This window comes from Suricata suricatta, chromosome 13 (genome assembly GCF_006229205.1).
Source record: "Suricata suricatta isolate VVHF042 chromosome 13, meerkat_22Aug2017_6uvM2_HiC, whole genome shotgun sequence".
NCBI classification, from domain to species: domain Eukaryota; kingdom Metazoa; phylum Chordata; class Mammalia; order Carnivora; family Herpestidae; genus Suricata; species Suricata suricatta.
The window spans coordinates 13,628,982-13,652,897 of NC_043712.1; the positions used below are offsets into that span (position 1 = coordinate 13,628,982).

The 23,916-nt window shown below is 40.0% G+C and overlaps 1 protein-coding gene and 1 non-coding gene across 2 annotated transcripts in view; one reads left to right on the top strand and one right to left on the bottom strand.

Moving 5' to 3' along the window:
• MEGF9 (multiple EGF like domains 9) overlaps nucleotides 1–18,791 on the top strand; it is an 86,482-nt gene extending 67,691 nt beyond the window's left edge. Inside the window, exons 3-6 of the mRNA XM_029920494.1 lie at nucleotides 1,213–1,352; nucleotides 11,339–11,482; nucleotides 12,015–12,284; nucleotides 14,039–18,791. Of these exons, the coding sequence (XP_029776354.1) occupies nucleotides 1,213–1,352; nucleotides 11,339–11,482; nucleotides 12,015–12,284; nucleotides 14,039–14,490 (1,006 nt within the window). The 3' untranslated portion in view covers nucleotides 14,491–18,791. The remainder of the gene's footprint in view (nucleotides 1–1,212; nucleotides 1,353–11,338; nucleotides 11,483–12,014; nucleotides 12,285–14,038) is intronic.
• TRNAK-CUU lies at nucleotides 10,422–10,494 on the bottom strand. Its single transcript has one exon. It is a non-coding gene; the product is annotated as a tRNA-Lys (tRNA).
• Nucleotides 18,792–23,916: the final 5,125 nt, after the last annotated feature.

The following is a 23,916-nucleotide window of genomic DNA, read 5'->3' on the forward strand; positions in this document are numbered from 1 at the left end:
CCTACAAGTAGAATTCACATGGTTGGAAGTTGTCTTACCTACATTCTGCAAAGTCAGCTGAGAATTCTAGGAACTCTCAAATGTGGAACTTCTGTTTTTATTATAGAAATAGGACTATGGGAATTATTAGGGGGTTACTTTAACTGATATGTATAAGAGCCATGTAAGTATTAACAATTTTAGCCTGGGCTCTTGAACTAAAAATAATAACCCCATGGGGGCTCACTGTTAGGAGCCAAATCTCTAAAAACATTATATTGAAAAGCAGTTTTATCTTAAATTGCCTCCCGTCCATTGTAACTGGTGCCAAAATATACTCAGGTAAAGTCGAAAATTTTCAGGCTCAGAATAAACATATAAAGAAAGAAGAGTCCCATTGTTAAATAAGGTGTTTTTCTTACTTTGCTTATTCATTTTTAAAGATCTTAGTTTTAAGTAACTTCTATACCCAAGTTTGAGAGCCTCAAACCTATAAACCCGAGATGAAGAGTCACATGTTCTTCCAGTTGAGCCAGCCAGGCACCCCTGTTTTTATTACTTTCAATTTTAGTCTTCTCTTTTTGGGGTTGACAATCTAGAATTTTTATATGAATTTAATCCAGAAAGCAATGGAGGTCTCCATTATAATCGTATTTACTTAATTGTGAATTCCACTTTGGTTATCAGAAATACGATTTTAAGATAGCGAGGACCTAAAGTAGAAACTTATTATTTCTAACATCTAAATGGATATTAACTGACATATTCCTTAAGATCTTAGTCTTCATGTTCTTCAGCCAGAAGCTAGGCTGGATGGAGACCAAATGATGCTTCTTCCGTTCTCCATGTTGGAGAGGGCAGGTGCTGTTGGGACCGTAGAATGATCCAGGAACGAGAGGTCACAGTGGTCCTAGGTCTAGGCCCCAGTGTTGACTAAACAAAGATTTCTAAGCATTAGGGATGTGTGTTCCCATGACTCCCTTATCATAATTTTAACCTCAGTGCAGAGGATTAAATTGTCAGAAATGATTAGTGTTAGTATGTTAATTGAATTTATATAGTCATGAAGTTGCTCAACTTCCAGTTAAGACAAAACGAAAACAAAAACAATAATTCTACTTATTAGAATCTAGTTGAAATATTTCTACATTAAGATCATCTGTGTTGGGATGTTAGGCAACAAAACTTTCAAACTGATTTACTTTTGTTCATTGTCTTTGCTTTTATTTGCAGTTCCGGGGAGTGCCAGTGCAAAGTGGGCGTCACCGGCTCTACGTGTGACCGATGCCAAGATGGATATTACGACTTTAGTCGGAGTGGCTGCTTACCCTGCCGGTGTAATAATCGGTCTGCCAGTTGTGATGCCCTCACAGGTAGACACTTTCCTCAACTTGGCTATGCAGTTAGTCCGTTGTTCTCGTCATAGATTTCATAAGTTGTACTGGTTGGGAAGCAAAGAAGACCGCATGAACTACAATTCCAGAAAGGGTCAAACTCTTCCTAAGTACGTGGGTGATCGTCAGCCATTTTATTCCAGGGGACATTCTGGTCATAGGCTAAGGAGCAGGAATTCTTCTTGAGGAAAGAGACACGAGAGTTTTTGGCAGTTGTTGGGGACTTGTATGATGGATCAGAAACTAGAGGAGCCCTACAGACAAGGCCAGTTTTCTCACTGGACATTTGCTGATTGTCCAAGAGACAAGAGGCTGGCCCCAAAGGGTAGGAAGTCTCTCAGTCTTATGGTACTGTAGAGACAAAATCCCTTTAGAAAGAGAGGCCCCCCCTACCGTATACAAACATCTCTCTCTAAAGATATTGCTGGATTCTTAAGTGCGTGGAGGGAGACCTGGGCAGGACTGAGTCTGTTGTGGGTCTCTCAGGAGTGAGGAAACTCAGGGGGCTAGGCTCTACATCAAAAGCCTTGAGTGACATGACCAAGAAACAGTGATGAGCCACAGGTGAACTGACTCATACTAAGACTGCAGTCCATCTTCAACCTGTCTCAATTTCTAATTGGATTGAGGCTATTCCTCATGATACCTGCCTAACAGAACACGGGAGTCATCTGCGGCTCTCTATATGCTGCATCTGGCATATAATCAAAAATACTTGACAATGCTGGAGAGGGAAAATGTGACCAAAAATAAAGAGAAAAAATAAACAACGGAAGCAGACCCACAGATGGTCCAGATGTTAGAGTTAGCAGAGAATGCCTTTAAAATAACAAAATTAGTGTTTTAAGAAAATAGAGGAAAACACAGAAAACAGGTAAAATGAGCCAAATTTCAAGAGAATTGGCATCTTTAAAAAAATCAAAAGGTCAATCTAGAACTGAAAAATACAACATCTGAAGTGAATAACTCATAGTATGGGTTCAACAAAAGATTACTCACAGTGAAGACAAGGTTCGTAGGGTTGAAGACAGCTCAGTTAATAATATCCAACTGAAGCACAGAGAAAAAAATGCAATGGAAAGAACACAGCAGAAAGACATGTGGGACAGCCACAAGACTAGCATAAATGTAACTGGAGATTCAGAAAGAAAGGAGAGAGATTGGGGCAGAAGCAAAATTTGAAGAGATAATAGCCAAGAATTTTCCAAACTGGTAAAAGACATCATCCCAAGGATCCAAAAGTCTCAGCAAACCCCAGGCTGTATAAAGCAAAGAAAACCACATTGAGGCAAACTATTAAAAACTAAAGACAATTAACTCTTCCAATGGTCAGTTTTCCTAAATGTAAGAATTAGAAATACTTCCTTAGAAACCTTTTTTTCCCCAACAGAAAAATCAGGACAAACCAGTCAGGCAAGGAGAAGTGCTTTTATGACAGTGAGGTATCAGAGTATTTGAAATTGAAAGTACCCTTGAAAAACCTGTATTGAAGTTTATTCCTCATTTTAGCCCCCTGGTCCATGGTGAAACAAACTGATTTAGAAGAAATAGTGTTACGTTCTGTTATGTGATCTGGCCTCTGACTACTTACTGGTTCTCTCTTGTGCTGCTCTTTTTCTCGACGGTCCAGGATCCAGTCGTACTGGCTTCTATTCCTAAAACAAGCTATGTTCCCCTTTCCCAAGGTTCTCATACGTGATCTTTCCTCTGCCCAGAATGGTCTTTCTAATAAATCTCTACCCTTCTGCTAGCGCCTTTGCCTTGTAAAATCACATTTTTCCGTAAGGCCTTCCATCAAAGCTTGCTACATTAGAAAGCAGTTCCTGACACTCCAGGCAGAATGACAGTTCCCAATTATGCACTCTCATATGCACTTGTATAATTTGTCATAGTACTCACCATGGTCTATAATTACATGTTTATTCGTGATTATGAGTCACATATGGCTCACTTGCTCCATCGAAAGTTCCATGAGGGGAGGGGCAATACTAGTTTTGTTCATCATTGCACACAATCTCTAGCATGGAGCTTGGCATGTAGTAAGTTCTCAGTAAACGTCTGTTGGGTAAATGAACAAATGAATGGAAAAACACACAAAGAAACATTTCAATCCTGGTCAACAACAGGGATGTTTCATGCTACTGAGCGTGTACGACTCGTGAACAGTAAGAAAGCAGTGCTGATATCACTTCTGGTTTTCCTTGCAGCAACGAGAGAGCTGCCTTTAATGTCAAGTAAATCCCAACCTGTCCTTGCTCGAGATAATTGAAAGCAAAGGAAATCCTTTTCATGATTGCGATTTCCAAAATCAGTTAGTAGTAAGAGAAATAAATGGCTTCTCTGTTTATAAATATAACAAAAGTGGAATTCAATGTGAAGGGATGCAAAAACTTGATTTACAACTGCAAGCTTAATATACAGTCCTTCCTTTCGTCTCAAAGATTTTTGTTCAACAGCGCTGTGACACGGCTGCCCTCTGGTGGCCACATGCTGTTTTCACACTCCTTACTTTTCTCCTTCCCAGTCTTTTTCTATACCGTGTGTTTTTTTAAACATTAAATTTTAATGATAAAATATAAATTTTAATACTTTAAAATGTTTTAAAATATTAGTCATCATGATTACCAATTTTTTTTATAGTTTATTGTCAAGTTGGTTTCCATATAGCTCCCAGTTTTAGATGAAGCAGATTTTAAAGTAACTTTTCTGTGATAAAATATAATGGGGATAAACATTTTGGAAAACAGTTTCGCAATGTGTGTCAGAGTCTTAAAAATACCTCCTTGGAGCGCCTGGGTGACTCACTCAGTTAAGTGTCCGACTTCGGCTCAGCTCATGATCTCACAGGTTTTGAGTTCGAGCCCCGCATTGGACTCTGTGCTGACAGCTCAGAGCCTGGAGCCTGCTTCGGATTCTGTGTCTCCCTCTCTCTCTGTCCCTCCCCTGCTTGCACTCTGACTCTCAAAAGATGAATAAATGTTTAAAAAAAATTAAGAAAAAACCTCTTTGATCCACTAATTCTGTTTCCAGAAGTCTATTCTGAAGAAATAATTCTAAATTAATAAAAAAATGTGTTCAAAGATGCTTACTAAAGTAGTCGTTATAATTCTAAAAAATTAGACAACCCCATTTCTATCAACAAGGAGTGAAGCAAATTATGTTATCTGGGCAATACATGGTTAAGAGCACAGCAAGTGCTATCTTGACCTTGCCTTGGCCAAATTACTTAGCTTGTTTTTTCTCCTAGAAATGCAGGATAATAACAGTAACGGTCCAGTGGGTCATTGTGATGATTTGGCGTGATGTATTTACAGAGGCTTTAATACAGTGCCTGACACATTATAAGCAATCAATAAAAGGCAACTAAGACATTGTCATTAAAACGTTTTAAGTAGTACAGGGGCGCCTGAGTGACTCGGTTAAGCGTCCGACTTCAGCTCAGGTCATGATCTCACGGTTTGTGGGTTCAAGCCCCACATTGGGCTCTGTGCTGACAGGTCAGAGCCTGGAGCCTGCTTCAGATTCTGTGTCTCCATCTCTCCCTGGCATTCTCCCACTCTCTCTCTTTCTTTCAAAAAAAAAAAAAGAATAGTGTATAACAACAGTGAGAGACTGACAAAAGCAGGGCATGAAATGACATGGCCACATATTTAGACTATTTAAAAAACAAACAATAAACTTCTATACATAAAAAAAGATTTTAAGGAAAGTATTCAAAATCTTTTTTTTTTTAAGTTTTTTTAGTGTTTGTTTAGTTTTGAGAGAAAGAAACAGAGAAACAAAGCATGAGCTGGGGAGGGGTAGAGAGAGAGGAGACACAGGATCCAAAGCAGACTCCATGCTCCACACTGTCAGCACAGAGCCTGGATCGATGCAGGGCTCAAACCCATGGACCATGGAATTAGGACCTGAGCTGAAGTCAGATGCTCAGCCGACTGAACTGCACAGGTGCCCCCAAAATATTCAAAATCTTAATGACAGATTTCTTATGATGTGTTTCTTCTTTGTGCCCTTCTGTATTTTCTTTATTGAGCATATATTTACATTAAAATGGAGGTGGAAGGGCTATTATTTTTTAAACTAGAACTTTATGTTCATATGGTGCACCTTTTAAGACTTCAAGGTGCTTTCAGGGACTTATACTATCCCATGGTGAGCACCTTGACCTCAGCCTGACTGAGCTGAGCACTCCATCACTCCTTGATAATTGTCCTCTCTTTAGGATATCACACTTTCCTACTTTTCTTTTCCTTCTAAGTCAGCTCTGCTGGATCTTCCTCTGTTCAAGGAAGGCACTGGAGTGCTCCGGGGCTCAGTCCTTGACATGGTTGTCTCCTCCATTTGTACTCTCTGTAACTGGTCTCATTCAGTCCCCTAGGTTTAATTTAAATGCCATCTACATCCGTGCTGACTACCAGATTTACATTTCTCCCTTGATCTTCACACTCAAAGATCCAACAGTGCACTCGACATCTTCATTTGAATGCCTTAATTGGCATCCAAACCCTCAGACATCCAGACAACTCTTTCTTCTACCCTGGAAGCCAAGCCTGCCTTACCCCTGGTGTTCTCTGACACCACTCAGCCGGTTGCTCACTCCAAAAGCTTGGGAGTCATATTTGGTTCCTGTCTTCTGCTTACAGCAAATACCGAATCCACCAGCAAGTTCTATCAGCCCAACATCCAAAATACACCATGGATCTGACCACTGTCTATGACCTTTGTTATTGCCATCCCTGTGCAAGCCCCTGTCGTCTCTCTGAACTACTGTGACATTCTCTGATCTCATCTCTCTGCCTCCTCTCTCCCCCTCTCACCCTGGTTCCTCACCCCACCATGTAACAACCAGAGGGATCTTTTTAAAATGTTAGACCAGATCACACCATTCCCCTGCTCAGATGCTCAAATGGCTTCCCATCCCCCTTGCAATAAAGTTCGAACTTCTTTCTAGGGCTTACGTGACTTTACGTTTTTGGGCCTCTGCCTTTCTCTCTGACTTCATCTTCTGTCAGTCTCCCTTGCTCACTTAGCTCCGCCTCCTTTCTTTCAGACAGCTGGAAGTGGCCTTCGGTCTGTAGAGAGCATCAGGCATTTCTGCCCACAACGACGCACATGGCTGTATTTCTGACAGGTTTACATATAAACGATGAAATGGCAAAATAAATAAGGACAAGGCTTTTTACAGGTGGCGATTTATGTTTTCAAAGTGTTGTCACTGAATTTGGTTGGAAAGGAGCCCCACATTCTTTTCTTTGACTGGTTGTTTCTTGGTTACCCCCACTAGATTTGTTTGCTGCCTCGCCAGTGAGCATGAGATCATCCTCAGGAAATTCTCATTCCCTTCTTTCTTTCTTTCTTTTTTTTTTTTAATGATAATCCACTCCTTTGGCCATCTTTCAACAAAGAGAATGTGAATTTTAAGGCAGAATTGTTGTATTTTGGGAGGTTTTAGGCAGAGTATAATAAAGTTAAACTTCAGCTTATTTTTTATATATCATTTATCATAAAGATCCTCAACTTTAAGATTTTATTTTTTAAATTAAAAAATTTTTTTTCATGTTTGTTTCTGAGAGAGAAAGAGACAGACAGACAGAGCATGAGTGGGGGAGGGGCAGAGAGGGAAGGAGACACAGAATTCGAAGCAGGCTTCAGGCTGTGAGCTATCAGCAGACATGGGGCTTGAACTCACAAACTGTGAGATCATGACCTGAGCTGAGGTCAGACGGTTAACTGGCTGAGCCACCCAGGCGCCTCAACTTTTAGATTTTAAAGGGAACTTAGATTTCATCTAGTGCAGCTTTCTTAATTTATAGACGAAGAAATTGAAGCATAAAGAGAAAACATTTGTCTTAGGAAATAGTTTTTTGCCCTTTGAAATATTCACATTACATGAAATCATTAGCCCAAGAATTATCCCATTTTACAGCTTAGAAAAGTGAGATTCAGAGAAGATCGTTACTGAAGGTTATCCAGCTGGGAAGAGGTTCAACTGGGAGAGGAACTTGGGTCTGACATTAAATACGGTTCCAGTTTTCTTATACTCTACTGCCTCCCAGAGAGGAGTTATAAGCTGTTAGAAAAGCAAATTCATACTATAAGCTTCTCCTGTATATGGATTTGAAAGGTTATGATCTTTATGGTTATTAAAAAAAGAATTTCTTCCAAGTTTCTCATGGAATGTTTTAAAGTTGCTTGAGTTCTTGAAATAGTTTTGATCCCACGATTTGTAAGATCGAGTCCCACATTGGACTCTGCACTAACAGCGCGGAGTCTGCTCAGGATTCTCTCCCGCTTTCTCTAGTCCTCTCCAGCTAGCACACATGTGTACACTCTCTTTCTCTCACTCAAAAAAAATACATAAACTTTTTTGTTTAAAAGAAAAACATCAAGACAGTAAAAATAAAAGGGATACACATATACCAGAGACACGTGGAAGTCGGAGGAGAGAAACACCAAAAGGACTAAGCCCTTGCCCTCACAGCTCTAGATAGTGTTCCGCCGTGTCTGTGTGTGTCTGTCTGTGATCCATTACTTTTCTTTCTCTGCAGCTCCGTTCCAGGTACTATGTCTGAAGCAGCATAATGAGTCTTGTTATTATACTTGTTTTTGTCTTTTCTTTTGAGACAACATATATGCCACATAGGGTTATTTTTTTCCTCATTGACTTCTCCTTGCAGGGTGTGGCATAAAACAAATAGAAATAAATTCTTCTGTAAAAATGTTTTAATTGTTATAATTTTATAGTTAGAGACATTTATAAGCTAATATAAGTGGTTTAAGAGAATGCAGTTATATTGTGATAAACACAAAAGCTTGAGACCTTATCTAAAATGGGAAAAGGCCCCAAAACACTAAGCATGTAGGCCCAATAGCATTGTAGAAGCAAAGTATTAACAGCATATATATTTGCCATTTTTAAAAATAAGAATAGCACTGTAGGGGCACCTGTGTGGCTCAGTCAGTTAAGCGTCTGACTTCAGCTCAGGTCATGATCACATAGTTTATGGGTTTGAGCCCCACTATCGGGCTCTTCGCTGACTGCTCAGAGCCTGGAGCCTGCTTCCAATTCCATCTGTCTCTCTCTGCCCCTTCCCTGCTAGCACTCTGTCTCTCAAAAATAAATAAATGTTAAAAAGTTAAAAAAAAAAAAACCACTCTGACCTTTTCCTGCCACATTAGTCACATACAAATGGCATGTTATTGGAACACATCTTGCCCCAAGCATCCATATTCTATTACAGAATTATTAACTTTTTTGAGGTATTTTTAAAGTTCAGGACTTTATCAGAACTTGCTTTCTTAAAAATTATTTCCATTGCATATTTTTATTAGGGGGAGAGCAGGTGGCCAGATTTTACACAGGATGCAGGTTTTGATTTCTCCAACCTGCAGAACACTTTGACAGTTAAGATGATCTGATTTGTAGGGCCAAAATCTGCAGTTTCTTGGTATGTATTTTTTTCAGCTATTTTTATTGTCACAAAGATACATAGTTAAAGAGAGATCAGGATATAAGATCTAGAAAGAGATCAGTAAGTGTTTATCATGGTGTGAGGCTATCCTACTTCTTTGTTATATGTGTGAGAAGTATCCTTAACACTAACAGGCCTTAAAAAATTATATGATTAGGGACATCTGGCTGGCTCAGTCGGTAGAGCATGTGACTTTTGATCTTGGAGCTGTGGTTTCAAGCCCCATGTTGAGTGAGTAGATTGCTTAAAAATAAAATCTTTAAAAAAATTCTATGATTAAAAGTGACATTTGGGGCGCCTGGGTGGCTCAGTCAGTGAAGCCTCTGGCTTCGGCTCAGGTCAGATCTCACATTCGTGGGTTCGAGCCCCGCGTCAGGCTCTGTGCTGACAGCTAGCTCAGAGCCTGGAGCCTGCTTCTGGTCCTGTGTCTCCGTCTCTCTCTGCCCCTCCCCCTCTCATGCTCTGTCTCTCTGTATCAAAAATAAATAAAACATTTTTAAAAATTTAAAAAAAAGTGACATTTCCATGCACATTTGATTTAGTTCAAAATTCAGTTTCAGATAATAAATTTTGGAAGTTATCTTTCCCCATCAGTTCATGAAGTTTGGGGGAATTCTGCTGTAATCACTTAAGAATCGAGGTGTGCCATGTGGGTTAATAACATTGTCATTTTCTTGGTTTTCCAAACGTTGCTCCAGTTGTCTGATCATTTTATTTCACAACCTCAGTCTCTCTCCCCTTTGTCATAAATATTTCACTTGTAAGGAAAAGAAATCAAACATAACTGTTCATGAATAGCCTGAGCATTTAATTGTGTTTAGCTCATCAGGTAAAACTTCATTGTCTACCCAGGTTTCTGTCACATGTTCTCACTTACTCCTGTAATAAGAGAGCAGCCCTGTGCATCTCCCCGGCCTCCTGTAGAAAGGACGTGGGGGCATCTGAGTTGGTTGGTTAAGGGTCTGACTCTTGGTTTCCTCATGATCTCATGCTTCATGAGTTGGAGCCCCCTGTTGGGCTCTGAGCTTACAATGTGGAGCCTGCTTGGGATTCTCTCTCTCCTCTCTCTGCCCCTCCCCTGATCTCTCATGCTTTGTATAACTAAACAATAAACAAATAAATAAACAAACAAACTTAAAAAAAAAGGAGATGTAAATTACACCACACTTTTCCATTTTCTGTTTTCAGACATTATGCTGCTTCAGTGTCGATAGAATATGTTCACTAATAGGGCAGCAAAGGAATAGTACTACAAAACACGTCACTTGGCTGTCCTTCTTTCTTTTCATTTTCTCGACTAACGAAGCATGTATTTTTGAAAGTATTTATTTATAGGGCACCTGGGTGGCTCAATTGGTTAGGCATCTGACTTCAGCTCAGGTCATGATCTCGTGGTTTGTGAGTTTGAGCCCCACATTGGGCTCTGTGCTGACAGCTCGGAGCTCAGAGCCTGGAGCCTGCTTTGGATTATGTCTCCCTCTCTCTTTCTGCCCCTCCCCTGCTTGTGCTCTGTCTCGCTCATAAATAAACAGTAAACGATTTTTCTTAAGTACTTATTTATTTATAATGATCCCTACACCCAACATGGGGCTCAAACTCACGACCTTGAGATCAAGAATCACATGCTCTACCAACTGAGCCAGCTAGGTGCCCTTACTAATTCATTGTTTTTCCTTTGATCTTGAATTTTTAAAATATAAAAATGTATGGAAAGTAATATGACAATACCCATGTACCTACACTTAGAAGTAATAAATATTAATATTTTGGTAATTTGCTTAATATATACACAGTTATATATTGGAATTAGACAATTTCAAATAAAGTTGGGGGTCCTCTCTGTTTTATCCCCCAGATTCATTTTCCTCCTTCCCTCCATAAAGACAAGCAGAGCATAAAATCCGACTGTGCTCTCTCAGTCGGCACTTGACTTTTATTACCCATAATACGTATGTGTCCATTTGCTTCATGTATTCTGTATTCATTTGCTTTGTATTGTTTAGTACAGTTTTTAAAATTTTATAAGATAAATAAGTGCTCTCCATCTGTTCTCTATCATTCTGCAGTTTGTTTTTTTCAACCAACATTGTTTTTAAGGTTCGTGCATGTTCATACATATAGTTCTAGTCAGTATCCCAACTATGAAAACAGTGCAGGTCATTATCTTTTGAATAGATCTTTGGATTGTTTTTATTTTTTCTTTGAAAAAAAAATAGTTGACTTGCTTTCTGTACATTGTCAGCAATCAACACGGGCTTATTGCTACTCTATTCATGTACCCAGCCTTTCCCTCGAGTTTGCAGTCAAGTTGGGGGCACAGAATTTACAGACCTGGCCAGTGTAGAAATACGATGGGATGGAAACTGAACTTTACTCCTGCTGGATAGCTTCTGCTTGGCTCCTAAGGTCTCTTGGCTGCAGGTACGCTTTCTTTAAAGTTATTGTGCTTTCAGAAGGAATCTTTAACTTCTTGAAATAATTTGCATCTTTTAGGTACTTGTCTAAACTGCCAGGAAAATAGCAAAGGGGATCACTGTGAAGAATGCAGAGAAGGATTTTATCAGAGTCCCGAGGACACAAGAGAATGCCTTCGCTGCCCATGTTCAGCAGTGACATCTACAGGCAGCTGTATCATAAGTAAGGCCTTTCTCTAAATCTTCATTTTGAGAGGAAAGATCAGCCAATCCGTTATCGGTAGATAGAAAGCCCGCTGATGAGTGAAGTTCTGTGGGGTGCCGTAGGGGAAAGGGAGCTCTAAAAACAAGGGCTTTTCTTTCCAGGGATTTGCAACCAAATCCAAACACATACATGAAAGGAGACTTGAGGGAGAGATGAGGAAGTTTTTGTTAAAATCCTATTTTATTCCGGCTGTCGGGACTAAAGAAGAAGGAATGCAGAAGTTATGAGTGCCTAGTTATCATAATGACTCTATTCCCTGCGTATGCGTCTTTCTTTTGTTCTCTACCTGAATAGAGTCTGTGGAGGGCCTGCTTGTTTTCACAATAAACTGGACAATTAAGAAATAAGGTGTAGATCTTTAGTCTCTTTAAGTTTGAGAGCAGATAGTAGGGAAGGTTCATAAACCTTCTTGGGGCCCACTAGTTGTTTTGCATTTGTAATTGTGGCTCCAGACTGTTACTGAGTTACACTGATGTCCTCTCTCTCTCAGAACTGGATGAATGGGAGCCGACGTGTGTCCAGTGTAAAGAGGGTTACACAGGCCGGAACTGCAACACGTGTGAAAGCGGCTATTACAATTCCGACAGCATCTGTACCCAGTGCCAGTGTCATGGCCACGTGAACCCAATCAAAACTCCAAAGATTTGCAAGCCCGAGAGTGGTGAATGCATCAACTGCCTGCATAACACCACTGGGTTTTGGTGTGAGAACTGCCTGGAAGGCTATGCCCGAGACCGCGAGGGAAATTGCATCCAGAAAGGTAAAACTTCACCTCAGGTTGTAAATGTAGTGTCTAAGCCTAGCAGTGAGGATCTCAGGACAGCTACCTTTAGCTTTATAAAACCTCCCAATCCCACGAGAGGAATTTTCTGGAAATAGATTTTGATAGGTATTTGCCTGAAGGGATCTCCTTCTCTTCCTGCTGCACTCCTGACGCTCCGAAGTCAACTCCAGAAATCGGAGGCTCGCGACAAAGTCATTGCAGGGTTCCCACATTTTCTCTTCATCTATTTTCATTTTTATGTTAATAATTTAAAAGTCCTCTCATGTCTTTTATCCTTTGCTTCTCTATTCTCATCACTTCCAGTGACCATCAAAGGTCTTTGGGAGCAGGGACCTGGAATCTGTTTAGAAGTTCCGGCTGAGAAACAGGAGTCCACCGTAGCATCTGTCCTAACTTTGGGCCCGAGTTTTCCCAGGTGTGGTGGAGGAGATAGTAATTATATTCCTTCTGATTTTTAGAAGAAAAAGTTGTTCATATGGCAAAAAGTGTTTCTTGCAGGAAAGGTCAGTAGAGGTTTAGATTAAAATTAATGATTAGAAATTTAGGACAAGTTAGGGATATTCAGGCTTTATTGGGTCACAGAGCGATTAGACCACACCCTTCTAGAAGCCACTCTCTGATGATGTGGCAAATGCTGAATACTGGGCTGATGGACAGTTGGTCTGTGGCAAGTGTCGTCACCTCTGCCATTTTCTTAATATCCTTATTGTTGTGATCAAGGCCAGAAGACCAAGACTGAACCCTGTCACCAGCCTGGAGGTCCTGTCACTCAGTTCTCCTTCCCGTTTGCAGGCGTGCTTCCTCCATCCACACTGAGCGGGCAGCCCCGTGATGATTTTTCTTGTTAGTCACTAGGTAATGTAAGACATGCCTCGTCTCAGGACAGGTTAATGTGTCTGGCTGTGGTGATGAATTACAATGACAGTAGCAGTCATTTTACCGAGCGCCCATGACATGCCAAGCCCTGGGAACGTTCCATGCCGTAACTATCTCACGTAACCCTCCCAGGGACTCTGCCAAGTAGCTAGTATCAGTCCCATTTTACAGATAAGGAGCCTCAGTGTTAAAAAGATTCACTTATCTATAGCCACACAGTCCTACCTGATTCCAAAGCCTGTGGTATTTCTACTGAGCTGTGCTGTGTGAACACTTTAATTATAAGACAGCCACAGACTCCACAACGGGAGACTTATGACTTTTTTTTCTCTTGGCTGACATCAACTTTGGACATTTAAATTGTGTTTTTCATAAGTAACCAGAAATACAATTTTTCTTACTCTGTTTTTGCCTCCTTTGAGGAGAATTTCATCCTTATGAAATGCCATCAGGCATGTTGAACTTATTTTAGTTCAAATGATTGTCTTTTTATTCCTGTCACTTTTAGCCAAGTGATTTAGAACTCAGTACTGAACTATTTACTGCCTTTGCAGGAATTTGTATGAATCTATCCAAGAGTCAAAAAGGATAGGAAACTCCAACAGTAGGATTTTCCCCAAGACTTTAATATGATACATTTTGGAGAACAGCCATGGATGTCATAATCTAGCTTTCTAGACCTTGATTCTTTTCACTATATTTCTTTAACAATTATTTTTAACTTGCGTTACCTTAAAGCAGACTCTCACGTCCACATTCCACATCAACTTCCACTCTCATGCGTATTTCTTTGATTGTTTCTCAAAACTAGATAATTTTGTCTTTTACATTTCATTCTCTGTTTTTATTTTCAGAAGTTATTGTTCCAACACCTGAAGGTTCTACCATTTTGGTTTCCAATGCCTCTTTGACCACATCAGTGCCCACCCCTGTTATAAATAGTACATTTACCCCCACAACCCTGCAGACTATCTTTTCTGTAAGCTCTGCTGAAAACAGCACGTCAGCTTTAGCTGATGTTTCATGGACCCAGTTTAACATCATCATTTTGACAGTCATCATCATTGTGGTGGTGCTGCTGATGGGATTTGTGGGGGCCGTCTATATGTACCGGGAGTACCAAAACCGGAAGCTCAACGCCCCCTTCTGGACCATCGAGCTGAAGGAAGACAATATCAGTTTCAGCAGCTACCACGACAGCATTCCCAACGCGGATGTGTCAGGATTGTTGGAAGATGACGCCAATGAAGTGGCTCCCAATGGGCAACTGACCCTGACGACCCCAATCCACAACTATAAGGCCTGAAGGGCGGGAGCTGTCGTCCCGGGGCCTAGGCCACAGTGCTTGCCGAGGCAGTGTCGGCTCCGGGCCAGACGAGGCCTGGGCAGAGTTTGCTGAGAACACAGGGGCGCATAATGCATCTGAGAGTCAGGTACCAACGTGTAATGCACTGAGCCTCTTACTCTTAGCTCCCCTGTGACGATCTGAAGCAGTCACTGTCGATAAAGACTTGTAGTAAAGTATATTTTTATACCCAACGACAGGGGAGTATAGAAAGGCTGAACCCCACAGTGCAGCCCACATCTACTTTGACCTCCAAAGTGACTCCTGGGGAAGTGCTCACCAAACCAGCAGAGACACGATGATGGAAGTGGAGGAGAAGGACTCCAGGAAGACCTCATCTCCATTCCTGAAATACCTTCTTTAAAAGGAGGGTCAGGGATGATATTCTTTTTACTGTGCTAAAAGACATCACCGCAGAAAAGCGTAATGTCTGGGCTGTCTCACAATAAACAATCTTGATTGTTTCCAGAATAGGGGCTGAAAAGTTTCAAGAGGATCTTTGGAAAGGCTTGATTTTTCCTTCCTGTATTCTTGCTTAATAGTAGGATCCAAGCACGGAATAAGCTTCTAATGGTAGAAACAGGAAGGTGACATCTGGGAGCAGGAAGCTGATGGTCCTCCTTAGGGTCTCAGTGTAAATGATGACTTGTCTATAAATAAGGACTGCTCCTGCCTGGAGAGAAGTAAGGTGTATATAGTGCGTGTAGCATATCTGGTCAACATTGTTATTTGTATCTATTTGTAAAAAAAAAAAAAAAAATCATGTCATATTTTATCATCTAGAAACTATTTGTACAGCAGTTAACGGCATTGTAAAAAGAAGACGTGGGGATTGGTTAAAATAGTGTAACATAGGTGGCAATATTGCTGGAGCTGGGACTCTGGTGAACGTAAGTCATTTTTAGTCCCTCTTTGGACACTGTTGAAATTTATAAGAGGTTGAATGTTTCCAAACTTTCTTTCCCTTTCTCAGTCTCAAAGTAGAGTTCTATGTTCTTTGACTTACTAGACATTCAAGCAATAGATTTTTAAGTCCGTGATTCTTAAGCTGGGACACAGGCTTTACCCTCTAAAGTACTCACCTGATTAGACATTAGCCAGTCTCTATATTTTACAATCAATGATTGTTGGTCAATGTAGAACATATTCTCATGAGAAGCGTGTTTTTAAATGTAAAAGACAGTCTTCCAAAGGAATTAGAAATATTTTAGTTCCAAAAAAAAAGCCATCATATCACTTGGGAGCCCCTGTGTTCCATGCCTGTGAAATATTTATTATATTCCTCCTCCCCGCTCAAAAAAATACCTTCCACGTTTGAACATAGCTTATCACCCATATGCCGTGAGGGACCGGCCATCTTCCCGCAGGGCTCTTGTTCTGCTGTTCAGCGGCTCTGTAGTTGGGTGGGTGCAGTCAGTCCTGGCTTTTAGACACAGTTTTTCCCTTGAGGCCACCTACTGTTGCTCTCGTCTGTTATGATATTGACAGGTTGTGGGTTAAGCAAGCCAGGAAAAGCAGCCAGAAGTCAAATATAGACATTTATTAGGAGGAACAGCAAACTGTCAAGTGATGAGAAAAGAAGCAAAGATTTGTTAGATTAGACCCAGAAAATCCACATTGACAACCTTGCCTGCCTTCCCCAGAGAAAAGCCTGGAATTTGTTCATCCCTCTGTGGGAGACCCCTAAGCTTTCTCAGGTTTTTGAGATGATGTTCTGGACGATGGACAAAGAGATAATCCATTTCTGTAACCTGAGGTGCTCTGAAGATGTGGCCATTGCCCATGAGAGGAGGGCATACATTACATTACATTACATTACATTTAAAAATCAGTGGATATTTCTATAGCCCCTTGCAGTTCACAAAGCACATTTCCACACGTGTGTCCCCTGTTCCTCATCATAGCCCCCCCGAGGAAGTAATTATTTTCCCCATTTTATAGATGAGGTTAAATGTCTCGTCCAAGGCTACACAATATGTCATGAGTAGGCTTGGAATCAGGCCTCCTAACTGTGAAGCACATATTCTTCCAACTCTAGGCCGATGTAGAAACTGCTAGCCACGGACAGAGAGGCTGGGCGGCGTCCCGTCTGTGAGTGTTCCTAACGTCGTAAGTACAAGGGACAGTCCAGGGCCCTACAGCTGGGAAGGGTTTTGTGGGAAGGACACTGGAGGATCACAGTCTGAAGCCAGTATTGGTGACAAGAAAACAAAACTCTCGGATTTCGTGCTTCCTTAAAGAGAACTAATCCTCACACGCAGAGGGGGCCGTGTTCTCCCCAGCAGCTTCCACAGGCGCGGGTACAGACTGAGCACTGCTCAGCTCCAAGGAAGGGGGCACTCTCCCAGATTGCCACCCTCAAGGTGAGGGGTTGAGCGTGGTGAGAAGTAAGCATTGGTTACACAGAAGTAACGGTGAGAGTTGGTCGGGGTCTAGGAGTCAAAGCGAAATAGTCCAGATTCTGGCCATAAAGAGATTGCTTGGAGGAGACCTTAAAAGGCACTGCAGACATGGAGTCACAAGGGACGTCAGCCTCTGAGTAATCAGTAACAGCCCCTAGGTCAGGTTCTTCATTTTTCCAGTGCAAAAAAAAAAAAAAAGTGAGGTCTTAAAACTTGTTTGAAATGATATTCTTTAGGGTTCCCTGCTTTTTGCTGGTGGAAATAATTTTGTTTAAGAATATAAATCAATCATGAAGTGATCTACCAGCAAAATCAGACTAGGAAACTACTATGGAATGCATTGCACAATATTCGTTTCTCTGGAAGCGTGATCTCCCCGAGCTATGGCAGTTCGCGCCAGGATCCTGTCAGCCTTCCAGAAAGATAGTATCAGAAGATCTTTTGAATAAAGGTTAGAAATGTGTTTATTTTTGATTGAGACTAGTGTGGACCTTACTGATAAACATACTGCTAGTAAGTGATCATTTTATCTTCATTCGTTCATTTTCATAAGCCCTGATGTATTTCTGACAGAAGCGCTAGGTAGTGTTATTAAAAACGTCTGCCCTCCCTCATTTCCCCCTCCCTCCCTGCACTGGCTAGCTCCCAGGCGTCTCTTATTAATGGAATTTCTCCAGTCATAGAGAAAAATGGTGATAAAAACTAACACTCATTTATACTAAGGTCCTATGGATTTAATGTGTTACCACTCTTAGGGACAACCTGCATTTTAAGAGGGAACAGAGCAGACGTGACTGTGAGGAGATTTGGGGGGAGAGGATTTGTAGAAGTGTCAAATTATATGGGTACTCTCTAGCCCTAACGTTCCCCAGAAAACGGATCATTAAAGCAATACTCACTACCCCACTAGTTCATTTTGGTCAGAGAATGCCTTCCAGACATTTAGCCCTTCTCGTGCTGTTTGGAGGCAGAGAGCTAAAGCAATAGAATGTCCTCCTAAGAGCCTCAGTAGGGACAAGGTTATTAGATCATTCACCATGCTCCTATATGTTTTGTAGGACATGCGGTAGACATAACACCACTTGTAACGAACATTCCCTGTTCTTATGCTTTGAAGTATGTGGGTGGGAGTTGAATCTATGCATCTCAAGGAAAGAAACCTCTCCGATAAAAAGTTCAGAGAAGTAGAAAGCAACCCAGTGTAACCTGTTAGAGCAAGGAACGCATTTCTGGCCTCATCCACGAAGAGCTTTGGTCCATTATGATCTTGACGGCATGGGGTTTGGGAACTAACACGAGTTTGGTGTGTGCAGGGGAGTGATGGAAGGTTAGCACAATTCTCCTCGTTAACCCTGAGCCCGTGACCGTGCCGAGGGAGAAAGCAGGAAGAACACACCGATTCATCCGAGGACATGAGATCACGTTAAGTGGACTGGAGGTTATGGATCATTAAAATGGTAGTGGTCGAATGATGCTTTCTCAGAGGTGGTTGGGAACCTCTGTTACTTGTTACTGATGCGCAGGCAAGAACTGTGACAGCGGCCAGCACGTGAGCTCAGGGCCTCCGAGCCAGCTTAGCCCAAAGCCCCGTGGTTCACAGCCGGGGTTAGTGCTGGGCACCCGCCCTCTGCCGTAGGTTACATCTTAGCCTGGGTGACTCGGGGATGTTCCTGAAACATTAAACTCCTACGTATGTTACTAAAATTCTAATACAAATTCTAAAAACGTGTCTCCTGCAGATGCTGTACTAGGCTTCATGATGCATTTCTAAATTTGTGTATGATTTGAATATATGAAAGAATTTATACAAGAGTGTTATTTAAAATTATTAAAAAATAAATGTATATAATTTGTACCTATTGTATATTTGTTTTACTTTTTTGTGTGTAGTCAGTGTTGTTGGAAGTCTTTTAATATATGTCACAGAGCGTCTATTTTCAAGCCACTTGATGAAAATCTTGTGTTCTGTTAAGTAATGTTTTCCACTTAAGAATAAAAATTCCATGAGATTCCCCCTCTTGGAACAAAACAAAACAACCTGGTGGGGGGGAGCATATATCAACATATATTCTCATTTGTACTTTTGCCTGTACCTTATGAGAATCATTGGGATTTCCCTGAAAGTTCTAAAGAAAAAACTTGCTTTTAAATTTTTTTATACATATAAAATTTTTCATTTCTTCAGTATAAATCTGAATGGAACCATGTTCTACATGTGCATCAGACAACCAGCAATGAGAGTGCATCTTTTTATTATTTTGAGGGCCCCTTGAAGATCCTGTATTTTGACAAAGGTCAGTGGTATTTAATGGGATGCCACCTAGAGATCCTAGGGGAATTTTGAAAAAAAAAAGAAAAAGTCGGGCCTTTCTTTGTGCTGAGAGTTTTATTATAATTTTAACTTTTTAAAAGTTTATTTATTTTTGAGGGATAAAAGGAGACAGAATCCCAAGCAGGCTTCACGTTGCCAGTGCAGAGCCTGATGCAGGGCTTGAACTCACAAGCCAGGAGATCATGACCTGAGCTGAAATCAAGAGTTGGATGCTTAACCAACTGAGCCACCCAGGCACGCCTGTGCTGAGAGGTTTGTAAACTTCAGCTGGTTGCTATTTACATTTTAAAATCCTGTTTTTCATTTCTTTTCTAGTCATACAAGAAAACAAGTCGTACTGCTCTACAACGCTACCTTATAGGCTTGTACATATGTGTCTACACATGTAGTTCTATAATGTATACAACTTGGGCATTAGGTATTATTTTAAGGAAACAGAATAAGCATGGCAGTTAAAATTTCAAAAGAAAGTTAAAATTTCAAAAGAAAGGAAATATGTGTACAATCTTATCACACCAAGCGGAAATATTGCCAAAAATATTACTTCTATAGTACTGTATTCATAGTTTGGATGAAAGTCTATCAAAGATGTTTATTAGTTTATCAAAATTGGGTATATTCATCTTCCATAGGGGTATAAGATGCATATGTTTTACAAAAATTCCACATGCTCCGTTATAACTGAATCAGTAACTTCCAAGTAACAGTTTTGTTTAGTTATATTTATAAAGTTAAGCTAAACTCAAAAAAACAAAATGTTTTTCATGAGATGATTACATTAGAAGTGTTAAGGGACAGGCTGAAAAGTGATATTTTAAGTGACTGTTAAAAAGACATTCTTTTACATATAACTAAGCTTTTCAAGGCAATTTTATGAAAAGATTAGTGTAGTGCTTATTGTACAAGCTTTCTGATACTTCCACTTACAAAATGAAAGCCATCACACAATGTTAAATGTGTCGTTTATTTGTATTAATACATAGTAGGTTTTAAACCTTGTATGTTGAGCACTGAACTTTCAGACAGTTGCACAGAAAATAGGCAAAATGTATTGCTTTGTGTTTGGTAAGAGCAGGTTTGGGGTAATAAAGGAAGTATTTGGGAGGAAATCTTTTATGATTTCCTTTCTGTTGTCAGACCAACTGCTACAGTCTTAATGTCAATACTGGTTGTTTTTTTTTTTTTTATGTTTATGTATCTTTGAGAGACAGAGACAGGGCATAAGTGGAAGAGGAGCATAGAGAGAGCAAAGAGAGAGCCTGAAGCAGGGTCCAGGCTCTGAGCTGTCAGCACAGAGCCCGACGCATGATCATGAGATCATGACCTCAGTCAAAGTTAGACGCTTAACTGAGGGAGCCACCCAGGCCCCTGTCAATACTGTTTTCTTGATCTCAGTCTCAAATAGGGAAGAGTCTTAGCCCTTTAAAATTAAAAAAAAATCTTTATTTATTTTTGAGAGAGAGAGAGAGAGAAAGAGAGCATGAGCAGGGGAGAGGCAGAGAGAGGAAGACACAGAATCTGAAGCAGGCTCCAGGCTCTGAGCTGTCAGCATAGAGCCTGACACAGGGCTGGAACTCAAGGACCATGAGACCATGACCTGAGCTGAAGTCAGACACTTAACCAACTGAGTCACCCAGGCGCCCCGTTCATTGGCCATTCCAACCCTATATTTGGCTTGTATATAACTTCCTATAGATGCCAGGCTATATGATGCCTTTCTCCCTTAGCTGGCACTATTTCTTCTAACATCCTTGAGAATGTTTATTCATTCTTTGCAACTCCTTGGTAAAAGACAGTTGATCAATTCTTAATTTTTATCTCTGTTTGGCCTGATGAATATCTCTCTTATTGTACATATTTTTTTTGAAATACTTGTTATTTTATGTCTTCCCCATTAGACTCTATAATCCTTGAAGTCAGAAGCATTTATTCTTCTATCTCTAGTATCTGGCATAAGTGCTGGCACATTGTAGGTGCTCAGTAAACTATGGTTTAAAATAAAAGGTACTTGACAGATACTGGAGCTGGTATGTGAACTTATTTGGTAAGTATTATAAGAAATATTCAGTAGGTAACACAGTGTATCTTATTTAATAGAGGTATCAGCATTTGGGCTTCAGAGAGTCTGAGAAACTCTTGAAATTGCATCTACGTTTTTTGTGAATACAGATAATGTGTGTGTGTGTGTGTGTGTGTGTGTGTGTGTGTGTGTGCACATGCACACATGTGTTTTCTGGAGGAAAGGTCCATATCCTTAATCATAGTCTCCAAAGGATCTATGATCCCAAAAAGATTAACGACTACTTGGATGACAATTACTTTGTGTATTTCAGCAGTAAAAACCTTTCCACTGACTGGAAATCAGTACAGCCTTAATTTAAGAGATCCACTTCTGGGAATTCCTCATAAGGAAATGACCTAAAAGGCAGAGAATTCTGTGCAAAAATGGTTTTTTCCCCCAGAGCTGTGTATAAAGTTAAAAAAATGGGGCCGAACTCTAGATGTTCAACAATAGAGAGACGGCATAGTGCATACACTTGTTGAGATACAATCATTAAAAGGGAAGGAAGAAAGGTTAAAGACAGAATTAAAGTTTAGTGAAGAAAAACAGGGTATTTTGCAGATGTGCATGCAATGCCACCTCTGGTTTACAGTTTAGAGAAACTCATGTGTGTGCACCACAACCCACTTTTCAAATTCTTCACGGCAGCATCATTTGTTATAGCAAAATAATTGGAAATACTCAGTTGTCTGTCAGTAGAAGAATGGATTGGATTCAGATTGTGGTGTATCCAATACATTGAACAGAATTTTACGCAGTAGTCAAAAACGAATGATTTATAGCTCTATATATATTATGGATGAATCTCCAAAACATAATGCAAAAAAAAAAAGAGCCATAGAGAAAATTTACAATATAATTTCTCTTATATAATGGCCAAAAATGGGAAATAGAATATATCGTTTTAAAAAATGTACATATATGAGAGAACTATAAAGAAAAACAGAACGATTAAAACAAAAGTAAAGATAACTTTGGAAGAGAGGGGGAATGCAGAGATGACCTCAAAGGTACTAGTAATGTTTAAGAAGCATGTGTGTACATGAGCTTTTTATTGCAATTATTAAAAAAATTTTGTTTTAATTTTTTTTTTGAGAGAGAGAGACAGACAGTGCGAGTGGGAGAGGAGCAGAGAGAGCAGAAGACACAGAATCAAAGCAGCCTCCAGGCTCTGAGCTGTCAGCTCAGAGCCCAATGTGGGACTCAAACTCACGAACCGTGAGATCATGACCTGAGCCAAAGTCGGACACTTAACCGACTGAGCCACCAGATGCCCCACATTGTATTCTTTTTCAACACTGTGTGCATGTACCCACACAAGCATACACACATATTCTGGTATTCACGTAACATTTCACAGTGAAAATTTCCAATAGGATATAACTTGGTGGATACAACATGATTTCAACTATGTTGAAAAAAATAATACAGAAAGTATTTGGAAGGATATACCATAACTTGTGATATTTTTCTAAAAAAAGTGTTACTACTGATACAACAGAAATACAAAAGATTCTAATAGATTACTGTAAACATATGCCAACAAACTGGACAACCTAGAAGGGTAAATTCCTAGAAACATACAATCTACCAAGACATAATCATGATGAAATAGGAAATCTGAATAGCCCAATTACTAGCAAGGAGATTGAATCAGTAGTTGAATACTTCCCAATAAGCAAAAGTCCAAGTGAATTCTGGTTAAGTGTTCAAAGAAGAATTCATATGAATCCTTCTCAAACTCTTCCCAAAAATAGCAGAGTGGGGAGCTCTTCCAAACACATGTCATGAAGCCAGTATTACCTTGATATCAAAACCAGACAAGGATGCCACAAGAAAAGAAAATCACAGGCCAATATCTCTGATGAAGATAGATACAAATATCCTCAACAAAGTATCAGCAAACTGAATTCAACAATACATTGAAAGAATCATACACCATGACTGAGTGGGATTTATTTCAGGGATGTAAGGATGGTTTCAACAATTGCAAATCAATGGGATAAACAATATAAACAAAATGAAGTATAAAAATCATATGGTCAATGGGATGCCTGGCTTGCTCAGTCAGTAAAGCATGCAACCCCTAATCTTGGGGTCATAAGTTTGAGTCCCACGTTGGTTTTAGAGATTACTTAGAAAAGAAAAAAAATTAAAAAATAATCATTTCAAATACAAAGACACCATTTGACAAAACTCAACATCCATTTATGATAAAAACTCAACAAAGTGGGTATAGAGGGAAACTACTTTAATGTGATTAGGGCCATATATGACGGATCTACATTTAATATCATACTCAATAGTGAAAAGTGGAGAACTTTTTCTCTAAGGTCAGGAACAAGGCTAGGGTATCCACTCTCCACTTTATTATTGGAAATCCTGGCCAGAGCAATTAGACAAGAAAAATAAACAAAAGGCATCCAAATTGGAAAGGAAGAAATAAAACAGTCACTATTTGCAGATGGCACAATATTATACATAGAAACCCCTAAGGACTCCATTAAAAAAAAAGACTGTTAGAATAAATAAACATATTTGGTCAAGTTGCAAGATACAAAATTAATACACAGAAATATGTTGCATTTCTT